Source organism: Syngnathus typhle, linkage group LG12, assembly GCF_033458585.1.
Source record: "Syngnathus typhle isolate RoL2023-S1 ecotype Sweden linkage group LG12, RoL_Styp_1.0, whole genome shotgun sequence".
Taxonomy (NCBI): Eukaryota; Metazoa; Chordata; class Actinopteri; order Syngnathiformes; family Syngnathidae; genus Syngnathus; species Syngnathus typhle.
The window spans coordinates 11,562,170-11,578,615 of NC_083749.1; the positions used below are offsets into that span (position 1 = coordinate 11,562,170).

Consider the following 16,446-nt stretch of genomic DNA (forward strand, 5'->3'; position numbering starts at 1 on the left):
TAAACAATTGCGTTTCTCAAACGATCTCCTATAAAATGATTGGAACTGACTAAAGTTCAATCTAACGCATTGGTACTACTTACCTATGTTTCCCTTCCATATCGATCCGTAGATTTACTCGAAACATGAACAGAGCAGCCTATTTTGACATGAAATAGCCTCGCGCGTATAGCAGCTATCGTTATAGCATTAGCCATCCGCAAAAACCCATGACCCTCAGCTCGCAATCTCCCATGAGCCTCAGCAAAGTGTAAACAATCGCGTCTCTCAAATGAGCTCCTATAAAATGATCAGAACTGACTAAAGTTCGATCTAACGCATTGGTACTACTTACCTATGTTTCCCTTCCATATCGATCCGTAGATTTACTCGAAACATCAACAAAGCAGCCTAATTTGACATGAAATAGCCTCGCGCGTATAGCAGCTATCGTTATACCATTAGCTATCCGCAAAAACCCATGACCCTCAGCTCGCAATCTCCCATGAGCCTCAGCAAAGTGTAAACAATCGCGTCTCTCAAACGAGCTCCTTTAAAATGATTAGAACTGACTAAAGTTCGATCTAACGCATTGGTACTACTTACCTATGTTTCCCTTCCATATCGATCCGTAGATTTACTCGAAACATTAACAGAGCAGCCTATATCGACATGAAATAGCCTCCCGCGTATAGCAGCTATCGTTATAGCATTAGCCATCCGCAAAAACCCATGACCCTCAGCTCGCAATGTCCCATGAGCCTCAGCAAAGTGTAAACAATCGCGTCTCTCAAACGAGCTCCTATAAAATGATCAGAACTGACTAAAGTTCGATCTAACGCATTGGTACTACTTAGCAATGTTTCCCTTCCATATCAATCCGTAGATTTACTCGAAACATTAACGGAGCAGCCTATTTTGAAATGAAATAGCCTCGCGGGTACAACAGCTATTCGGTGACGCCCCCTGACTACAGTTACCGTAATGCTGGGAAGCGATGCGACCTTGTAATTTACTAGTCGTACTAAAACGTACTAAAACATTTTGGCAGAGCACTGTGTACAACCAGTATGGATCAACAAATTCATCACTTGATCCATATATAAGGCGCACCGGACTATAAGGCGCACTGTTGACTTGATAAAAATTTTGGTTTTTAGGTGCGCCTTTTAGGGCGGAAAATACGGTACTCATAATGTAAAGTTTCTTGATTCAGTCACACACATTTGTCTAAATCCAACTACCGTACTTTCCGGACTATAAATCGCTCCAGAGTAAAAGTCGCACCAGCCATAAAATGTATAATAAAGAAGAAAAATATTGATATAAGTCGCACTGGAGTATAAGTCGCATTTTTGGCAGAAATTTATTTGACAAAATCCAACACCAACAATAGACATAAATAGACAACAACAAGCTGAACGGTAAGGTATGCTAACGTTACATCAACACATAAATGAGGAACAGAGACGTAACATATTAAGAGTTATTCAAATAACTTTATCGAACCATCCATATCACTCCAAATCATTAGATCCAACAAAATCGTCAGCCTCTGTGTCACTTATAAACAACTCCGCTAACCCCAGAAGTAGAAGACTCGGCGCTTCCTCTTGTACGTGGCTTACATCAGACTCACAGTCAATTGCAGTTCCAATTGTTCCACAGGCCTAGATCGCCCTCATGCAGTTTAGTGTGAAAATAACATATGAAATTATATAATGTGTTAATAATTCCACACATAAGTCGCTCCTGAGTATAGGTCGCACCCCCGGCCGAACTATGAAAAAAACTGCGACTTAAAGTCCGGAATACCTGTTATATGCTAGTTTTAATGCCACATTTGTTGTGCAAAGAAACTCAGATCTTCAAGGTGTTTCTATTTCTTTGTATTCACTGTAAACCTGATATGTCTAGCACTTGTATGAGTATGGAGGGATGTTAATCTTAATATATTTTTGCAAGACTTTGTCTGACTACCCTCCCCTAACCCCACTTGATGTTTGGGCTGCAGGACAGCTTGATGAGGGCAATGTCTCCAACCCAGATGAGGTCTTTCACACTGGTCATTTCCGCAACTCCAGCTTTGCCAGCCAGCACAGCAAGATATCGGGTCAGACAACTTCCTTATTCTTGAACCAATGTCAGGAATTTTACTTTCTTTTGTAAATGTCTGTGGTGCTCTGTTAAGCATTATTTTACCCGGTTATTTATGGCAACGTTTCTTGTGGCCTTCTCCGCACTGGGTAATGAGTTCATAAATGGTCTTGAGCATGTGAACTTACGAAGTGTTAAGGGGATGAGTCCTGTAGCCTTCCAAGTCTGCTGTTGACTTTTGAAGGTAATGACTGGTTCAAAGCGACACAGTCTACTCTAAGTACCACCAACTCAATAGCTGAAATATAACATTTTACATTATTGGTTTTATTATTATTTTTCTTCAATAAAAATAAACAAAAAAATATTTATGAATGTGGTGGAAGAGATAAATGATCAATATGATCCAAATAATAAGTCAACACATTTTATGGTGAAAATGGCAAACAATTAAAATTAGAAGTTCAATAGTGGAACAAATTAAACATGGTAAACAACATTTAATATGTAGATTAAGGTATAAATCAAACACTACCGCTGTTCTTGTATTAAAATGAGCTGCGCTGTTAATTGTTTTATGATTGAAATAGTTTGGACTCTGGAATCATTACAGAATAATTTACTGTTAATACAAATTGATTTCAATGAGAAATTGTGTGTTGAATGTTCAATGAACATCACAGAGCAGATTGTTGTTAAACTCTGCGGTACCATTATACATATTTCCACTGAGGTACCTGAAATATAATATAAAAGTCTTATGATCTCATCTACCCTTGAAACCTGTTTGTAATATTAATGTTACAATAAAAGGGCGGCACGATGGGGCACTGGTAAGCATGTCCGCCTCGCAGTTCAGAAGGTGCAGGTTCAATTCCACCTCCGACCCTCCATGTGTGGAGTTTGCATGTTCTCCCTGTGCCCGTGTGGGTTTTTTGTTCTCCCCGTGTCTGAGTGGGTTTTCCCCTGGAAGTCCGGTTTCCTCCCATTTCCCAAAAACATGCATAGTAGGCCGATTGAGCACTCCAAATTGGCCATAGGTGTGAGTGTGAATGCGGATGGTTGCGATCGGCTGGCAACCAGTTCAGGGTGTCTCTTGCCTACTGCCCGATGACTGCTGGGATAGGTTCCAGCACGCCCCAGAAAATGTTACAAATCTGTATTACTGTTTATATTACATTGCTTAGTTAAACCTAACTTTTTTATCAGAAATAACCAGTTAAGTAGTTGTTAAAGGTCAAAGCTTGTCTCCTACTCTAGGTTACAGCACAGGTCACTCTCGCTCCTCCAGCCTGACTGATCTCAGTCACCATCGAAACACCTCTTCCAGCAGCAATGCTTCATGTGGGTTTGCACTGCCATATCCCTCCACCCCAACACAACTGCATCAGCAAGGAACTCCCACCAAACCAGAAAGGCCTCCACTACCCTCCGTAGCTGCCATCATGTCTAATAGATCATCCAGGTGATAAGACATGCTCTGCTTTTTGCAAACAAACCCAGATCCTGTAGAATATCAACCACATTTCTCTCCCACTGGGACCATTTTGACATTCCTCAAGAATTTTTTGAGTCTGGGTTAAGTATACATTTTCAGTGTGTTTAACATTGACGTTATATAAGCTTGTTGCTTGCAAAAGTTCTCAGTTCCATAATATAGTTTTATCAAGCCACAATCACATTGACCCGTCATTCAATTTCAGTATTGCAAGAGACGTGTGTCTTATCAGAAAATATGTCAGTCTTTCGTCAAGGCTTTCTGTCTGACTGTCACGTGCGGAATGGAGCAGGGCGATCAAATGCAGCTTGGACCAAGGTTTATTGAAGGGAAAAGGGTGGTGAAGGACATGATGATGGGAACAAACAGGCAGAAGAACATGGCAACGTACGGGGACCAGAAACGGACGGGAACCATACGTGGGAAGACGCGGACGGAGTAAAAAGGGAAAACGAGAGAAACAGGGTAAACAGGATGATCCGACAGGAAGTGACACGCGGACCGGGCTTGAATACAAGATGGGTAACGAGGGGCAGGTGACGGTGATTACAATGATTACGGATCGGACACAGGCGGGAGGGGCGGGAGCACAGACGCGGGACAGAGACGTAAATGGACACCATGACGACAAAACACGCAATGTGACACACGAGGCTAGCAAGGAGAAGGCATGGATAAGCTCCACTCCGCGTGGCGATCGGCGCCACTGAGGAGCGGAGACGTATTATTGACTAAAAATTCTAGTCCAGTGCGCCTTATATATGGACCAAATTCGGGCCCGCGGCCGAAATGTGTTGTGTGATATTAACATTATTGATATATTGTTATTGTTTTCACTATTTCAAGTTATTATATTGTGATTGCATTGATGGTGCGCCTTATAGTCCGGTGCGCCTTACATATGGACAAAGTTTTAGAATGGGCCATTCATTGAAGGTGCGCCTTATAGTCCGGTGCGCCTTATAGTCCGGAAAATGCGGTAATCATCTTGAGCGCAACTGACAAGCATGCGGCAGCTAAGCATTCAGTGGCTAGCTAGCTTTCGGTTAGCCAAACAACCCAATGAAGCAGCCTACATCTTCACTCGATGTAATTCTTGTCAAACATCACAAATATGTAAATACATGTAAGCCAGTCATAAATAATGCAAATACAATTCACAAATTCTCCTTGTCACTATCGTCTTTAGTCAGGGAAAAAACAAAAACTGAACAAAAACAGGATGTCCACTGAAGTTCCCCTGCTTGATATGTGGTGACATTCAAAATGATGATAATTTGAATTTCTGAGTGTTTTTTCAGCCATCCAAAGTTTCAGGACATTACCACTGTATAATGAGCTTTGACTCATACATCAGCTGTTTATGCTAATTCAAAGTGTAAGATATAAAACTTCTATTTGTTGTGCACAGAAGGAAGAATGACATGATGGAGAAGCAGCATAGCTGTGTGGATGATACCCGCATTGATGCTGATGACATTGTGGAAAAGATTGTTCGTAGTCAGAATTTTTCAGACAAAAGCAACAATGAAGGTTTGGGCTCTTGCTCTTTCTGGGTTTGAAATTTACTCTAATAGGACCTTGAATGAATACCTTTAGCGTTGTTTTTGTGTTACTTCCTGAGATAATGTGTAATCTTTGCAGTTTTGGTTGCAGTGCTTATAAGTTCATTGCTGTAAAATGCAATCATGAGTAAAAATAACACGCTCCCTTCCAGACAGCAACTTGCAATTGTTTGTCAGCAAAGACGGGACCACAACACTCAGTGGGGCACAACTCTCCAACAGGTACACTGTTGTCTGTTTTTCCCTCATATCTCACCAAAAATGCCCCACTATTTAATCAAAAATGTACAATTGTTTCTTCATGTGTGCCTTCAGAGTAACACCTGGTGTCTTTGAAGCTGTGGTCATTGCGACGCATTGAACGATGCAACATCACGTCTGCAGCAGGATGAGCTACATCAGGATTCTCAAGCATCAGATTGTATGTGACTGTGTGTACAAGTACTGTATGTGCAAATCTGTAGTGGTACATGCCGCTGCCATTCTTGGCGACAGTGCAGGTTGGTTCGATTCCATGTCCCAAACCTGAATTAAAAAAAAAAGAAACAGCTACGTATGATAAACAACAGCATAGTGAGGTTGGTTAGCACGTCCCCAATAAGGACAAGCAGTGTAAATATAATTACATAAAGAAAGGTTATTATGTACAAGAGCCTGATGAGCCTTGTTGAATGTCAAGGAGTTACAGTATCCTTGATTGTGAAACATTTATAGTAGGGGTGTAAATCGCCGGTTTTGTCATGATACGATATCATATCGATACAAAGGACCGCGATACGATATTTGCCGATATCTTAAAGCCTGCTGTGATTCATTCACGATACATCACGATATAGTGCTCCACGATCGATATTTTTATTTTTAAATAAAAAATATAGAACAATATCCTGATTTATAATAATTCCTACGCAAAATCAACAAGGTACTGCAAACTCTTTATTTAGGAAATTACAAGAGTATTGTAGTATACAAAGTGCTTATTTTAACACTGAACTTTATCAAATTCCTATATTTTTTCTCATATAAGTAAAGAAAAATGAATATTCTTTCTTTTTTTGTAATACCATTAACTTTAAAATGCATTACTGAACTATTTATTTACAATAATTTTAATTGTCCGTTGAGCCATCTTTTCTTTGGAATCCAAAGTGCTTCCAAACGAATGACTTGAAGCCTAAAGGGGAGCAAATTTCCTCGTCTTCTTGGACACTAGCCATAGCCCCAGCCCAGGAGCCGCGTAGTTGTCGGCTCCCCTTTCACGTGCCTGCTCTGCTCACAACACAACTCGCCACGCACTGCTCCCGGAAAGAGGAAGCAAGCAACAATGAACTCGATTTCAAAATAAAGTCGCGTCTAATGTCCGAGGTCAAACACGGCGATATAAATCGATGTTTACGTTTAGCATCGAGGCCAATGAATCGTAGAGCATTATATCGATTAATCGATGTGTATCGATGAATCGTTACACCCCTCATTTATAGCAATAATTTAAATTTTCTTTTGAATAGACTATTTATTTAACACTATGCAAATCTAACTCAAATCTAATACAACAAGCTTTCAAGGCTGTACAATAGTTAAACACATTTTATTTAAGCTAATTTAGGGTAAATCAGTTATAATTTCTTCACTAATTTGTTTTAAATGGCATCGAAATCAACAAATTACTTGAACTTTTCACTTAGTAGAACACTGACAAAATGATGACTTATGCTTTTTCAGACTTCTGGGAGTTTATACACACCTAAGATTTATATGTACAATAATTTGTGATACATAATTTTAACACTGAGCCTATTTAAAAAAACAGATCAAATGAATCGTATATAAGGAACTAAAAGCAGATATCAAATCAGGCAGAGGCGTAGCCAGGAATTTTTCCAGTAGGGGCGCACGCCCACAGGAAAAAAAATCGAACATCACCCATGCCGTTCGCTGATCGCTAAAACAACATCCGGGTCCGGGAGGAAAACAGTGAATGGATAACATCGCGCACATAGAATAGCGCAAGCACATTCGCGCAAGACCGAGAGAAAAAAACGGCATGAAAATGAAAAATTGAAAAAGCTCGATTTCTTTCAACCGGGGCGCAGGGAGTCCTAACCGGGGCGCCGCCCCGGCTCGCCCCGGCTTGGCTGCGCCTCTGAAATCAGGCAAGATTAGGTCGTATGTTGTAGGTAGTAATGTCCATACAACTGGCCTCAAAGCTTCTGTTCGGTTCTACGTATATTGTTACGTGATCCCTGCTCCAATTTTGCACACATCTAAGAGAATTGTTAGAACCTCTTAAAGGCAATGCACAACACAGGATAAATAGCAAACATGTTTTTTTCTTTTATTCAAATGTAGGATCATATGGCGGGCCATATGTATCTCTGTACTATATCTAAATGCTCTTTTAACGTTATGTTTTCATTCTTTTTAAATGAAACCAGCAAATTACTAAACGGTTCACAGGTCACAATTTTGTTTAGATAATGTTCAAATGTGTGTTCACATACAAAACGACTTGTGATCTCAACATTGACAATGCATTTCTAGCCAATGTAATGTAAAGTGTAGCTTGACAAGTCCATCTAGAGCAGAGGTCACCAACTCCGGTCTTCAAGGGCGCCAATCCAGCCTGTCTTAGGTGCAGCCCTACAACAACACACCTGATTCAAATAATCAAGATCGCTATCAGCCTTAATAGAGCTTGCTGATGAGCTGATCATTTGAATCAGGTGTGTTGTTGTAGGGCTGCACCTAAAACAGGCTGGATTGGCGCCCTTGAGGACCGGAGTTGGTGACCCCTGATCTAGAGTAAAGACGAGACAAACTGCTCCTCTATCATTTCAACCTTAGTCACTTTAATATAATATACATGATAAACACTAATAGAACTCACTTGCATTCAGCAAGGTGTCCACTATTTTTGGTTGAGGTTGCCTTGCACTGAGCTAGGGAAAATGAGAGGTGTCGAGGCTCATCAGAACAATAAGACGCCAATGAATTTGTGCCCCATTTCAGTGCAATTTACATAAAACCACTCCTATTTTCGATGGCTTGCGCATAGTATTTGTGTACACATTTGAATTCTTTTCTTAGGACTACAGTAATTTCACAACAAACTCAACTTGAATTTACATTGCACTTTCATCTCTTGACAGTTTGAGTCTGAGTGACGCGATATGTTGGGGGATGCTACTCATTGATTATGTAACAAGAAAATCCATTTTGTTTTTGAACTGTTTGTGAAAATTCTGCTCTTGTCAAATTGTGTATGGAGCTGCAGTAACGCCCGTCCCATGGCTGGGACACCACAAAGCCTTCAATGTGCCAAGACTGTCAGAGTAAACAATGGACCCTCCCTCCACTGGACACATTTGTGTTTGCTGACAGTATTGCTGTGTTAGTGTATGTCAGTATGCGTGTGTAATACAGTACATCCCATGCATGCAGGCCATGTCTCTCTGTAAGTGTTTGGCTTGCTTCTAATGGGGGAAATATGGTCAGCAATAGACTTTAATCAGATACTGCTAAGGATTTGTTAGAAAAACAAATGAGAGAAAAACACTACGGATGCATTTGTGTACTTCAACTATTAATTATTGTACGGTGGACTTCTGTAGCCATTAGAAATTTGGAATATGAATACGTTCCATTAGAGAATTATCTCTGTTTTATTTTCAGATCAGCAGGCTGCTCTCTCTCTCTCGCTCTGTCAATTGAGAGATGGAAAGACCAATAAGGATTTCAATATTTACAATCTGAGGGAAAACTTATTCTTCTTAAAAGTTTTCTTCTTGCTGGGGGGGGGGCGTAACAGAAAATAATTGAGAAGCACTGATGTAGCCAAATCTGAAAATTCAGCCCGCATTTATGGGTTTAAAAACTTTTGAGATCGACTGAAAATTAAGGTTTCGAATGCGAGACAGACAACACTATGGTATATGTTTTATAATGTTTGTAGAAGTCTCATCTTGTTCCCATATTGTATTGTACTGCAGCACTGTCCTATACTTTGTAGACGTTTTGCATATTGACCAAGAGGGGACAGCAGCTATTAGCAACCACGTCTCAGCAGCCGGATTTACAAAGAAGAAGACAACCAGGAAGCGTCCGCATATATTGCCCGTCAGAAAAATGGTAAGACGATGGAATTTAACATGAAGGTATAAAGATGCAACGTTTTGTGGGTCTCACACAATCATAAATTTGTTTTTACCGTAGTCAATGCAACGGTTTTCGGGTAGTCTGAAACAGGGACTCTTGGTGCATTGGTTTTGATCTTGTGCTCACGTATGGTACATCTCATGGGATGAGTTGAATAAGGCACTATTTTTAAATTAAGACCCAACGATCGGCCGGAAAATATATTTGAGACTAACTCAAAATGTGCCAGAAATTTAGTTATTTTTCTTGATTTCTTTTGTAGTAGATTGTGTCGAAATGTGAAACATAAAATTTGGTCATCATAACTTGATTAGTAACATCCGAACATGACGTAGTGATGTGTTGCAGTGTTTTAATTATGAAACATTTCTTTTAAAAATGTCCTAAATAACAGTAGATGCAAGTGCTCCAGTATATTCATATAGACGGCCGAAACTATCTGAAAATATATTGATTATTTTGCAGATATTTTAATGCAAACTACATTCTTGCCATCGGTATATATATACATAATTAAAGAGTTGAGGATTTGTCTGCTAAAATATCGATTTGAGTAAGCTCAATCGCATGTGGCACTGACAGTTACTAAACTCCTCATTGTCACATAGATTTTTTTAGACTTCAAAGACATACAGTACATCTGCAGCCTGCAATTGTTCAATGCATGCATCTTTGCACATTATTTTGCGCTACTACCAAACTCAAATACAAACCGGATTTGGTTAAAGTTGGGAAATTGTGTAAAATGTAAATAAAAGCAAAATACGATTTGAAAATCCATCTCAACCCTTATTCAATTGAATACGCTACAAAGACAACATGTTTAATGTTCAAACTGATAAACTTAATTGTTTTTTGCCAAATAATAATTACCTTAGAATTTCATGACTGCAACACGTCCAGTAGAAGTTGGGAAAGGTGGCAAAAAATGCTGAGAAAAGCTCATCAAACACCTATTTGGAACATCCCACATGTGATCAGGCTAATTGCGAACGGGTGAGTACCATGATTGGGTATAAAAGGAGCCTCCCCAAACATGCCCAGTCATTCACAAGTAAGGATGGGGCAAGGTTCACCACTTTGTCCGCAACTGCGTGAGAACATAGTTGAACAGTTTAAGAACCACATTTCTCAAAGCAAAATTGCAAGGAATTTAGGGATTTCAACATCTACGGTCCATAACATCATCAAAAGGTTCCGAGAATCTGGTGAAATTACTGCACGTAAGCGCCACGGCCAGAAACCAAGACTGAATGACCGTGACCTTCGATCCCTCAGACGGCACTGCCTTAAAAACCGACATGAGTGTGTAAAGGATATCACCAAATGGGCTCAGGAAAAGTTCAGAAAACCACTGTCAGTAAATACAGTTCGTCACTACATCAGTAAGTGCGCGTTAAAACTCTACCATGCATAGCAAAAGTCGTTTATGAACATCAACGCAAAGCCAGCATCTGTAATGGGGGGTGCATTCGTTCCCATGGCATGGGTGACCTACATTTTAGTGAAGGCAACATAAATGCTGAAAAGTACATACAGATTTTGGAGCAACATATGCTGCTTATTTCAACAAGATAATGCCAAGCCACATTCTGCACGTGTTACAACAGCGTGGTTTCGTAGTAAAAGAGTCCAGATTCTCCCCTGGCCCGCTTGCAGTCCAGACCTGTCTCCTATTGAAAATGTGTGGCGCATTATGAAGTGTAAAATACGACAGGGAAAACCCCGGACTGTTGAACAACTGAAGCGGTTCATCAAGCAAGAATGGGAAAGAATTCCACATGAGAAGCTAAGAGAATTAGTCTCCTCTCTTCCAAAACGTTTAAATGTTATTAAAAGGAAAGGTGATGTAACAAAGTGGTAAACATGCCTTTTCCAACTTCTACTGCATGGGTTCCAGCCATGAAATTCTAATTTAATTAGTATTTAGAAAAATAATAGCAGCAACACTCCCAAAAGTTGACTTTGAGCATTAAATATGTTGTCTTTGTAGTGTATTCAATTAAATATCGGTTGAAAAGGATTTTCAAATCATTGTATTTTGTTTTTATTGACATTTTACACAATTTCCCAACTTCAACCGAATCCGGTTTGTACATTTGTTTACAAAAAATACAAGTCCCTTTTCCCTCTCAATTTATCAAAGATTTTCAATTTTGAACGTTGCCTATGCCCCCTTTTTTTCAGTTAAAAGTACCGTTTTTTTCCATGTATAATGCGCAAGATTTAACTAATTTATTGTCCTAAAATCTGGGGTGCGCATTATACATGGGTAAAAAAATTTTTTAATTTTATTTATTTATTTTTTTTTGAAGAAAATCATGGTACAACAATTTTTGAAGAAAAGCTTGTCACGGATGGAGTGTGGAAAGGAGCAGGGCGACCAAGTGCAGCTTGGACCAGGGTTCATTGGAGGAACTCAAAACACAGACTTGGTAAACTAACATAACTCTAACAAAACCAACAACAGGACTGACCGACAAAGACATGGAACAAAATGACAGGGTGACATTACCAAAGACAGGAACAGAAACCTGTGTTATTGTCAAATATTGTTTGTTTTTTAATCTCCATCGCGGACTGGACGTCATTCGGAGGCAGTATCACTGCGCATGCGCACTATGGATCCGATGCGAATAGTCCTCTTTTCTTCTTGACTGACAATGAATGTGATAGTTTAATACAATCAGCAAATAACAAAATGCGTATTACAGGTAATATTTTATTTCACAACACTTTGCCTTGTTCCTTTCGTCTCTGCTGTTCACTTCAAACACGCTCCATACGAACGCAATGCTCTCGTATCAGTCGCTTGCTCGATCACCTGCTCGTTTGCTGTCACAATGTACCCTACACAAATCTGAAACATTTGTTGCGGCTCCGAGTCACGACGAGGGGCAAGTTTTGGTTTCCAAGGGTGTTTTTATTCCTCTTCAACCTCTCCCATACAGAGCCGCCATTTTCACATGTCCGCACGCCATTTTCACATGTCCACACTTTTCATTTTAACCTAATTGATCGCGGTGGTGCCTTTATGGGCAGTCGGAGAAATCAACGGCAACAAAAAAAAATACCTCCAGCCTAGTTAAGACCATACCAAAGACTATAAAAATGGGACCCATTGCCTCCCTGCTTGGCACTAAGCATTAAGGGTTGGAATTGGGGGGTTAGATCACCAAATGATTCCCAAGCGCGGCACCGCTGCTGCTCACTGCTCCCCTCTCCCCCAGGGGATGGATCAAAATCACACAGGGATGGGTCAAATGCAGAGGACAAATTTCACCACACCCAGATGCGTGTGTGACGATCATTGGGACTTAAAAAATAAAAAAATAAAAAATTTGGGTGCGTATCATACATGGGTACAGGCTTTTTTCCAGCATTGACATGCCATTTTTAGGGTGCATATTATACATGGGAGCGCATTATACATGGAAAAAAACGGTATATATAATTTTTTGATTAATTAGATGGATGGATAGATAGATGGATGGATGGACACACAGGCGGGCGGACGGAAACTTTATTGATCCGCGGGAGGAAATTTGGGTTTCTAGCAGCATTCATATCACATATTTTTCATATCAAGTCAAGTCAAGTTTATTTGTATAGCCCTAAATCACAAGCAGTCTCAAAGGGCTTCACATAGACAGAAATTGACAATTATTCTCAAAGCATCCCCTGATCTTAAGCTCCCAAAAGGGCAAGGAAAAACTTAAAAACCCTACTGGGGGAAAATAAGAAACCTTGAGAAGGGACCACAGATATGCTATGCTATAATGTTGTTCATGGACCCATGGTTTTACTTGGAGGTCTAAGTTCTTGTAACTGGTACTATCCTGTTCAAGGTCACATATACTTGCTGATTCTGAGCAAAATGCAAAGCACACCCTGAATTGCTCACCGTCTGTTGCAGCGCACATTTATAGTCACAACCATTCACTCCTATATTCACACCAAGCTGCCTTTACGGAAGTCAGACAAATACACTGCTAAACCATTACTGACTCAGGTTTTTTTTCTTTTTTACTTTGTTCCCAGGCTACTGGAGTGGATCAAGCAGCAGGCATGAGTCTTATCGTCTTCAGCCTCATGCTATTTACTTACTATTCTATCTGGGTAATTGTTCTGGTACGTTGGGATCCTTAAATTCTACTTCAATGAAAGCTGTGTATGTCCTAAAACAACTCTCAGAATGTGTGATTAACGATTTGTATATGTAATAGTTTAGTGTTCCATTTCCCTTGTGACAAAGGATCTAAATTGTGAGTTTGAATGGACGCAATGGGATAAATGACGCAATGTATAAATAGTTTCATTTTGAGCAACTTTATCTCAAAATATTTTAATCCCGTCTAGCATGACACTAGCAAAACAAGCTCTAAAACAGATTATTAGCTTCCAAGCAAAAGAAGCTCCCTCCATAGATAAATTGGTGGCAGAATCGTGGTCTGACTAGTTTTCCTTTTTACCTGCCTGCTAGCTCTAATTTGTTGTCTCAATTAACTCAAATGTGTTGTCTGTGATTCATCTCAGGTTTTCAAATTAAATGTTTTGTATCTTGCCGCTTTCCAGCCTTTCATGGACACTGATCATGTGCTACACAAGTATTTTCTACCACGGGAATACTCAGTCATTCTGCCTGGTATCGCAGCTGTACTACTGCTCCTTTGTATTGGTAAGCCTGGTGCCAAATCTCCCCACTGCATATTGCCACACGCCTCATTCACTTTCTCATGTGATAAAATAATTTCAGTGTCATTTTTTTATTTAAAAATTTAGAATAAATTAATCAATGCTGTATCTTTCTCCTCCACAGGGGCCTTCACTGCTATAGTCCTTTGGAAGAATCAAAAACCCAAAAAAGTTAATTAACCTCAAAATGGGATTGCTCTTGATTTTATATATAGTGTGGAACTGTAAATAAATATAGAATCATTCCCTCCAATTATCCGTCAATGCTCCTCAAATACCAATAGGTATTTTTGTAAATAAATAAAAACTAATCATCAAAAAGGGTGGCAAGGTGATGGACTAATTAGCACATGTCTGAGAATATTTGTCATTTTTCACACGTCCTGAGTGTTGCTAGTCACCTAAATGTTGAACAGAGGCTGTGATGTACTGAAGTCAAATTCCTTGTTTGGTACGCCCAAACATGGCGGATAAAAATTCTTGAATCTTGAATCTGCCTCATAGAGCGGAGGTTGTGGATTTTATTCCGGCTTTGGCCTTCCTGTGTGGTTTGCATGTTCTCCCCGTGCCTACGTGGGTTTCCTCCGGCATTTCCAAGACATTCATGGTAGGCCAATTGACCACTCCAAATTGCACATAGGTGTGATTGAAGTGTGAATGGTTATTTGTCTATGTATGTATTGAGGGTGTCCCCCGCCGTAGTCATCTGGCATAGGTTCCAGCTAGTGTTGTCACAAGAAATGTTGGGGAGCTTGAGGACTGGATAGGGGGTTGGCTCCGGTCCAACACAATGGGGTGTACCGCTGTTTAGTTAAGGTCTTCAGCATGGCGGAGCCAACCTCCGACGCAAATGAGCTCCTCTTGGTCCTTCTCGGGGGACAAGGTGAGCAATCTACTGTTCACCGGGACAGGCCTACCAGCTGTCACGAGTCTCAGGTCGTCGGGGAAGCTCTCACGCTGGGATCGCTTGAAGATAAGGATCTCTGCTTTACGGTAATCTTCAGCGGTGGGTTTGCTGCTCTGATCTGCCGCCCCGTGCAGCTCCTGGACTGTAGCATGCAGCAAGTCTTGCCAAGCGTCATGCTGCTGGGTATCTGCTGCATTGGCTGTGACTGTGGTAACTAGGGGTGTAACGATTTATCGATACACATCGATTCATCAAAAATTCCTGGCTACGCCTCTGCCTGATTTGATATCTGCTTTTAATTCCTTATATAGGATTCATTTGATCTGTTTTTTTAAATAGGCTCAGTGTTAAAATTATGTATCACAAATTATTGTACATATAAATCTTAGGTGTGTATAAACTCCCAGAAGTCTGAAAAAGCATAAGTCATCATTTTGTCAGTGTTCTACTAAGTGAAAAGTTCAAGTAATTTGTTGATTTCGATGCCATTTAAAACAAATTAGTGAAGAAATTATAACTGATTTACCCTAAATTAGCTTAAATAAAATGTGTTCAACTATTGTACAGCCTTGAAAGCTTGTTGTATTAGATTTGAGTTAGATTTGCATAGTGTTAAATAAATAGTCTATTCAAAAGAAAATTTTAATTATTGCTATAAATTAGGGGTGTAACGATTCATCGATACACATCGATTAATCGATATAATGCTCTACGATTCATTGGCATCAATGCTAAACGTAAACATCGATTTATATCGCCGTGTTTGACTTCGGACATTAAACGCGACTTTATTTTGAAATCCAGTTCATTGTTGATTGCTTCCTCTTTCCGGGAGCAGTGCGCGGCGTTGTTGTGTTGTGAGCAGAGCAGGCACGTGAAAGGGGAGTCGACAACTAGTACGCGGCTCCTGGGCTGGTGCTATGGCTAGTGTCCAAAAAGACGAGGAAATTTGCTCCCATTTAGGCTTCAAGTCATTCGTTTGGAAGCACTTTGGATTCCAAAGAAAGAATGGCTCAACGGACAAGACACGTGCAGTTTGTAAATCCTGCCATGCGGTGATCAAATATTCAGGGAGCACAAATCTCGCCGCACATTTAAAGAAAAAACACGACATCAAAGTTCAGTGTTAAAGTAAGCACTTTGTATACTACAATAATCTTGTAATTTCCTAAATAAAGAGTTTGCAGTACCTTGTTGATTTTGCGTATGAATTGTTATAAATCAGGATATTGTTCTATATTTTTTATTTAAAAATATATATATATCGATCGTAGAGCACTATATCGTGATATATCGTGAATGAATCGCAGCAGGCTTTAAGATATCGGTAAATATCGTATCGTAGTTCTTTGTATCGATATGATATCGTATCGTGACAAAACCTGCGATTTACACCCCTAGTGGTAACACTACAAAAGACAGACTTTCTGAGCTCGGAGGCGTCATTTTCGGGGTCAGCGCTGGGTCTGACTGGCCATTCTTCAGGAGGTTGGAGAAGGAATGCGGGCTCTTGGCTCCACCTGTTGGGCTTCACAAGGTCATACAGTCGC

The 16,446-nt window shown here is 40.1% G+C and overlaps 2 protein-coding genes across 6 annotated transcripts in view; both read left to right on the forward strand.

Moving 5' to 3' along the window:
* Window positions 1–6,024, forward strand: part of LOC133163351 (early estrogen-induced gene 1 protein-like) — a 52,255-nt gene extending 46,231 nt beyond the window's left edge. For all 4 annotated transcript variants that reach the window (XM_061293153.1, XM_061293151.1, XM_061293152.1 and 1 more), the window contains 5 exons: window positions 1,994–2,092; window positions 3,337–3,541; window positions 4,986–5,107; window positions 5,292–5,361; window positions 5,455–6,024. In XM_061293153.1, the coding sequence (XP_061149137.1) occupies window positions 1,994–2,092; window positions 3,337–3,541; window positions 4,986–5,107; window positions 5,292–5,361; window positions 5,455–5,500 (542 nt within the window). In that variant the 3' untranslated portion in view covers window positions 5,501–6,024. The remainder of the gene's footprint in view (window positions 1–1,993; window positions 2,093–3,336; window positions 3,542–4,985; window positions 5,108–5,291; window positions 5,362–5,454) is intronic.
* A 1,794-nt stretch (window positions 6,025–7,818) lies between these two features.
* Window positions 7,819–14,481, forward strand: dpm2 (dolichyl-phosphate mannosyltransferase subunit 2, regulatory). Of its 2 annotated transcripts, XM_061294069.1 has the most exons (5): window positions 7,819–9,267; window positions 11,610–11,729; window positions 13,336–13,425; window positions 13,870–13,972; window positions 14,114–14,481. In XM_061294069.1, exons 1-5 carry the CDS (start codon window positions 9,046–9,048, stop codon window positions 14,167–14,169), a joined length of 591 nt encoding a protein of 196 aa, XP_061150053.1. In that variant the 5' UTR covers window positions 7,819–9,045; the 3' UTR covers window positions 14,170–14,481. The 2 variants fall into 2 exon arrangements, with proteins under 2 accessions (XP_061150053.1, XP_061150054.1); XM_061294070.1 differs by lacking the exon at window positions 11,610–11,729 and having other exon boundaries at window positions 7,823–9,267.
* The last annotated feature ends 1,965 nt before the right edge of the window (window positions 14,482–16,446 follow it).

What these genes read in the sequence shown, in the direction of transcription:
- dpm2 (XM_061294069.1), top strand. Translation starts at nt 9,046, where the DNA reads ATGCGAGACAGACAACACTATGGTATATGTTTTATAATGTTTGTAGAA. An exon ending in GAACTCAAAACACAGACTTG is followed by an intron (nt 11,730 to 13,335) that starts GTAAACTAACAT and finishes CTTTGTTCCCAG; the next exon opens with GCTACTGGAGTGGATCAAGC. An exon ending in CTATCTGGGTAATTGTTCTG is followed by an intron (nt 13,426 to 13,869) that starts GTACGTTGGGAT and finishes GCCGCTTTCCAG; the next exon opens with CCTTTCATGGACACTGATCA.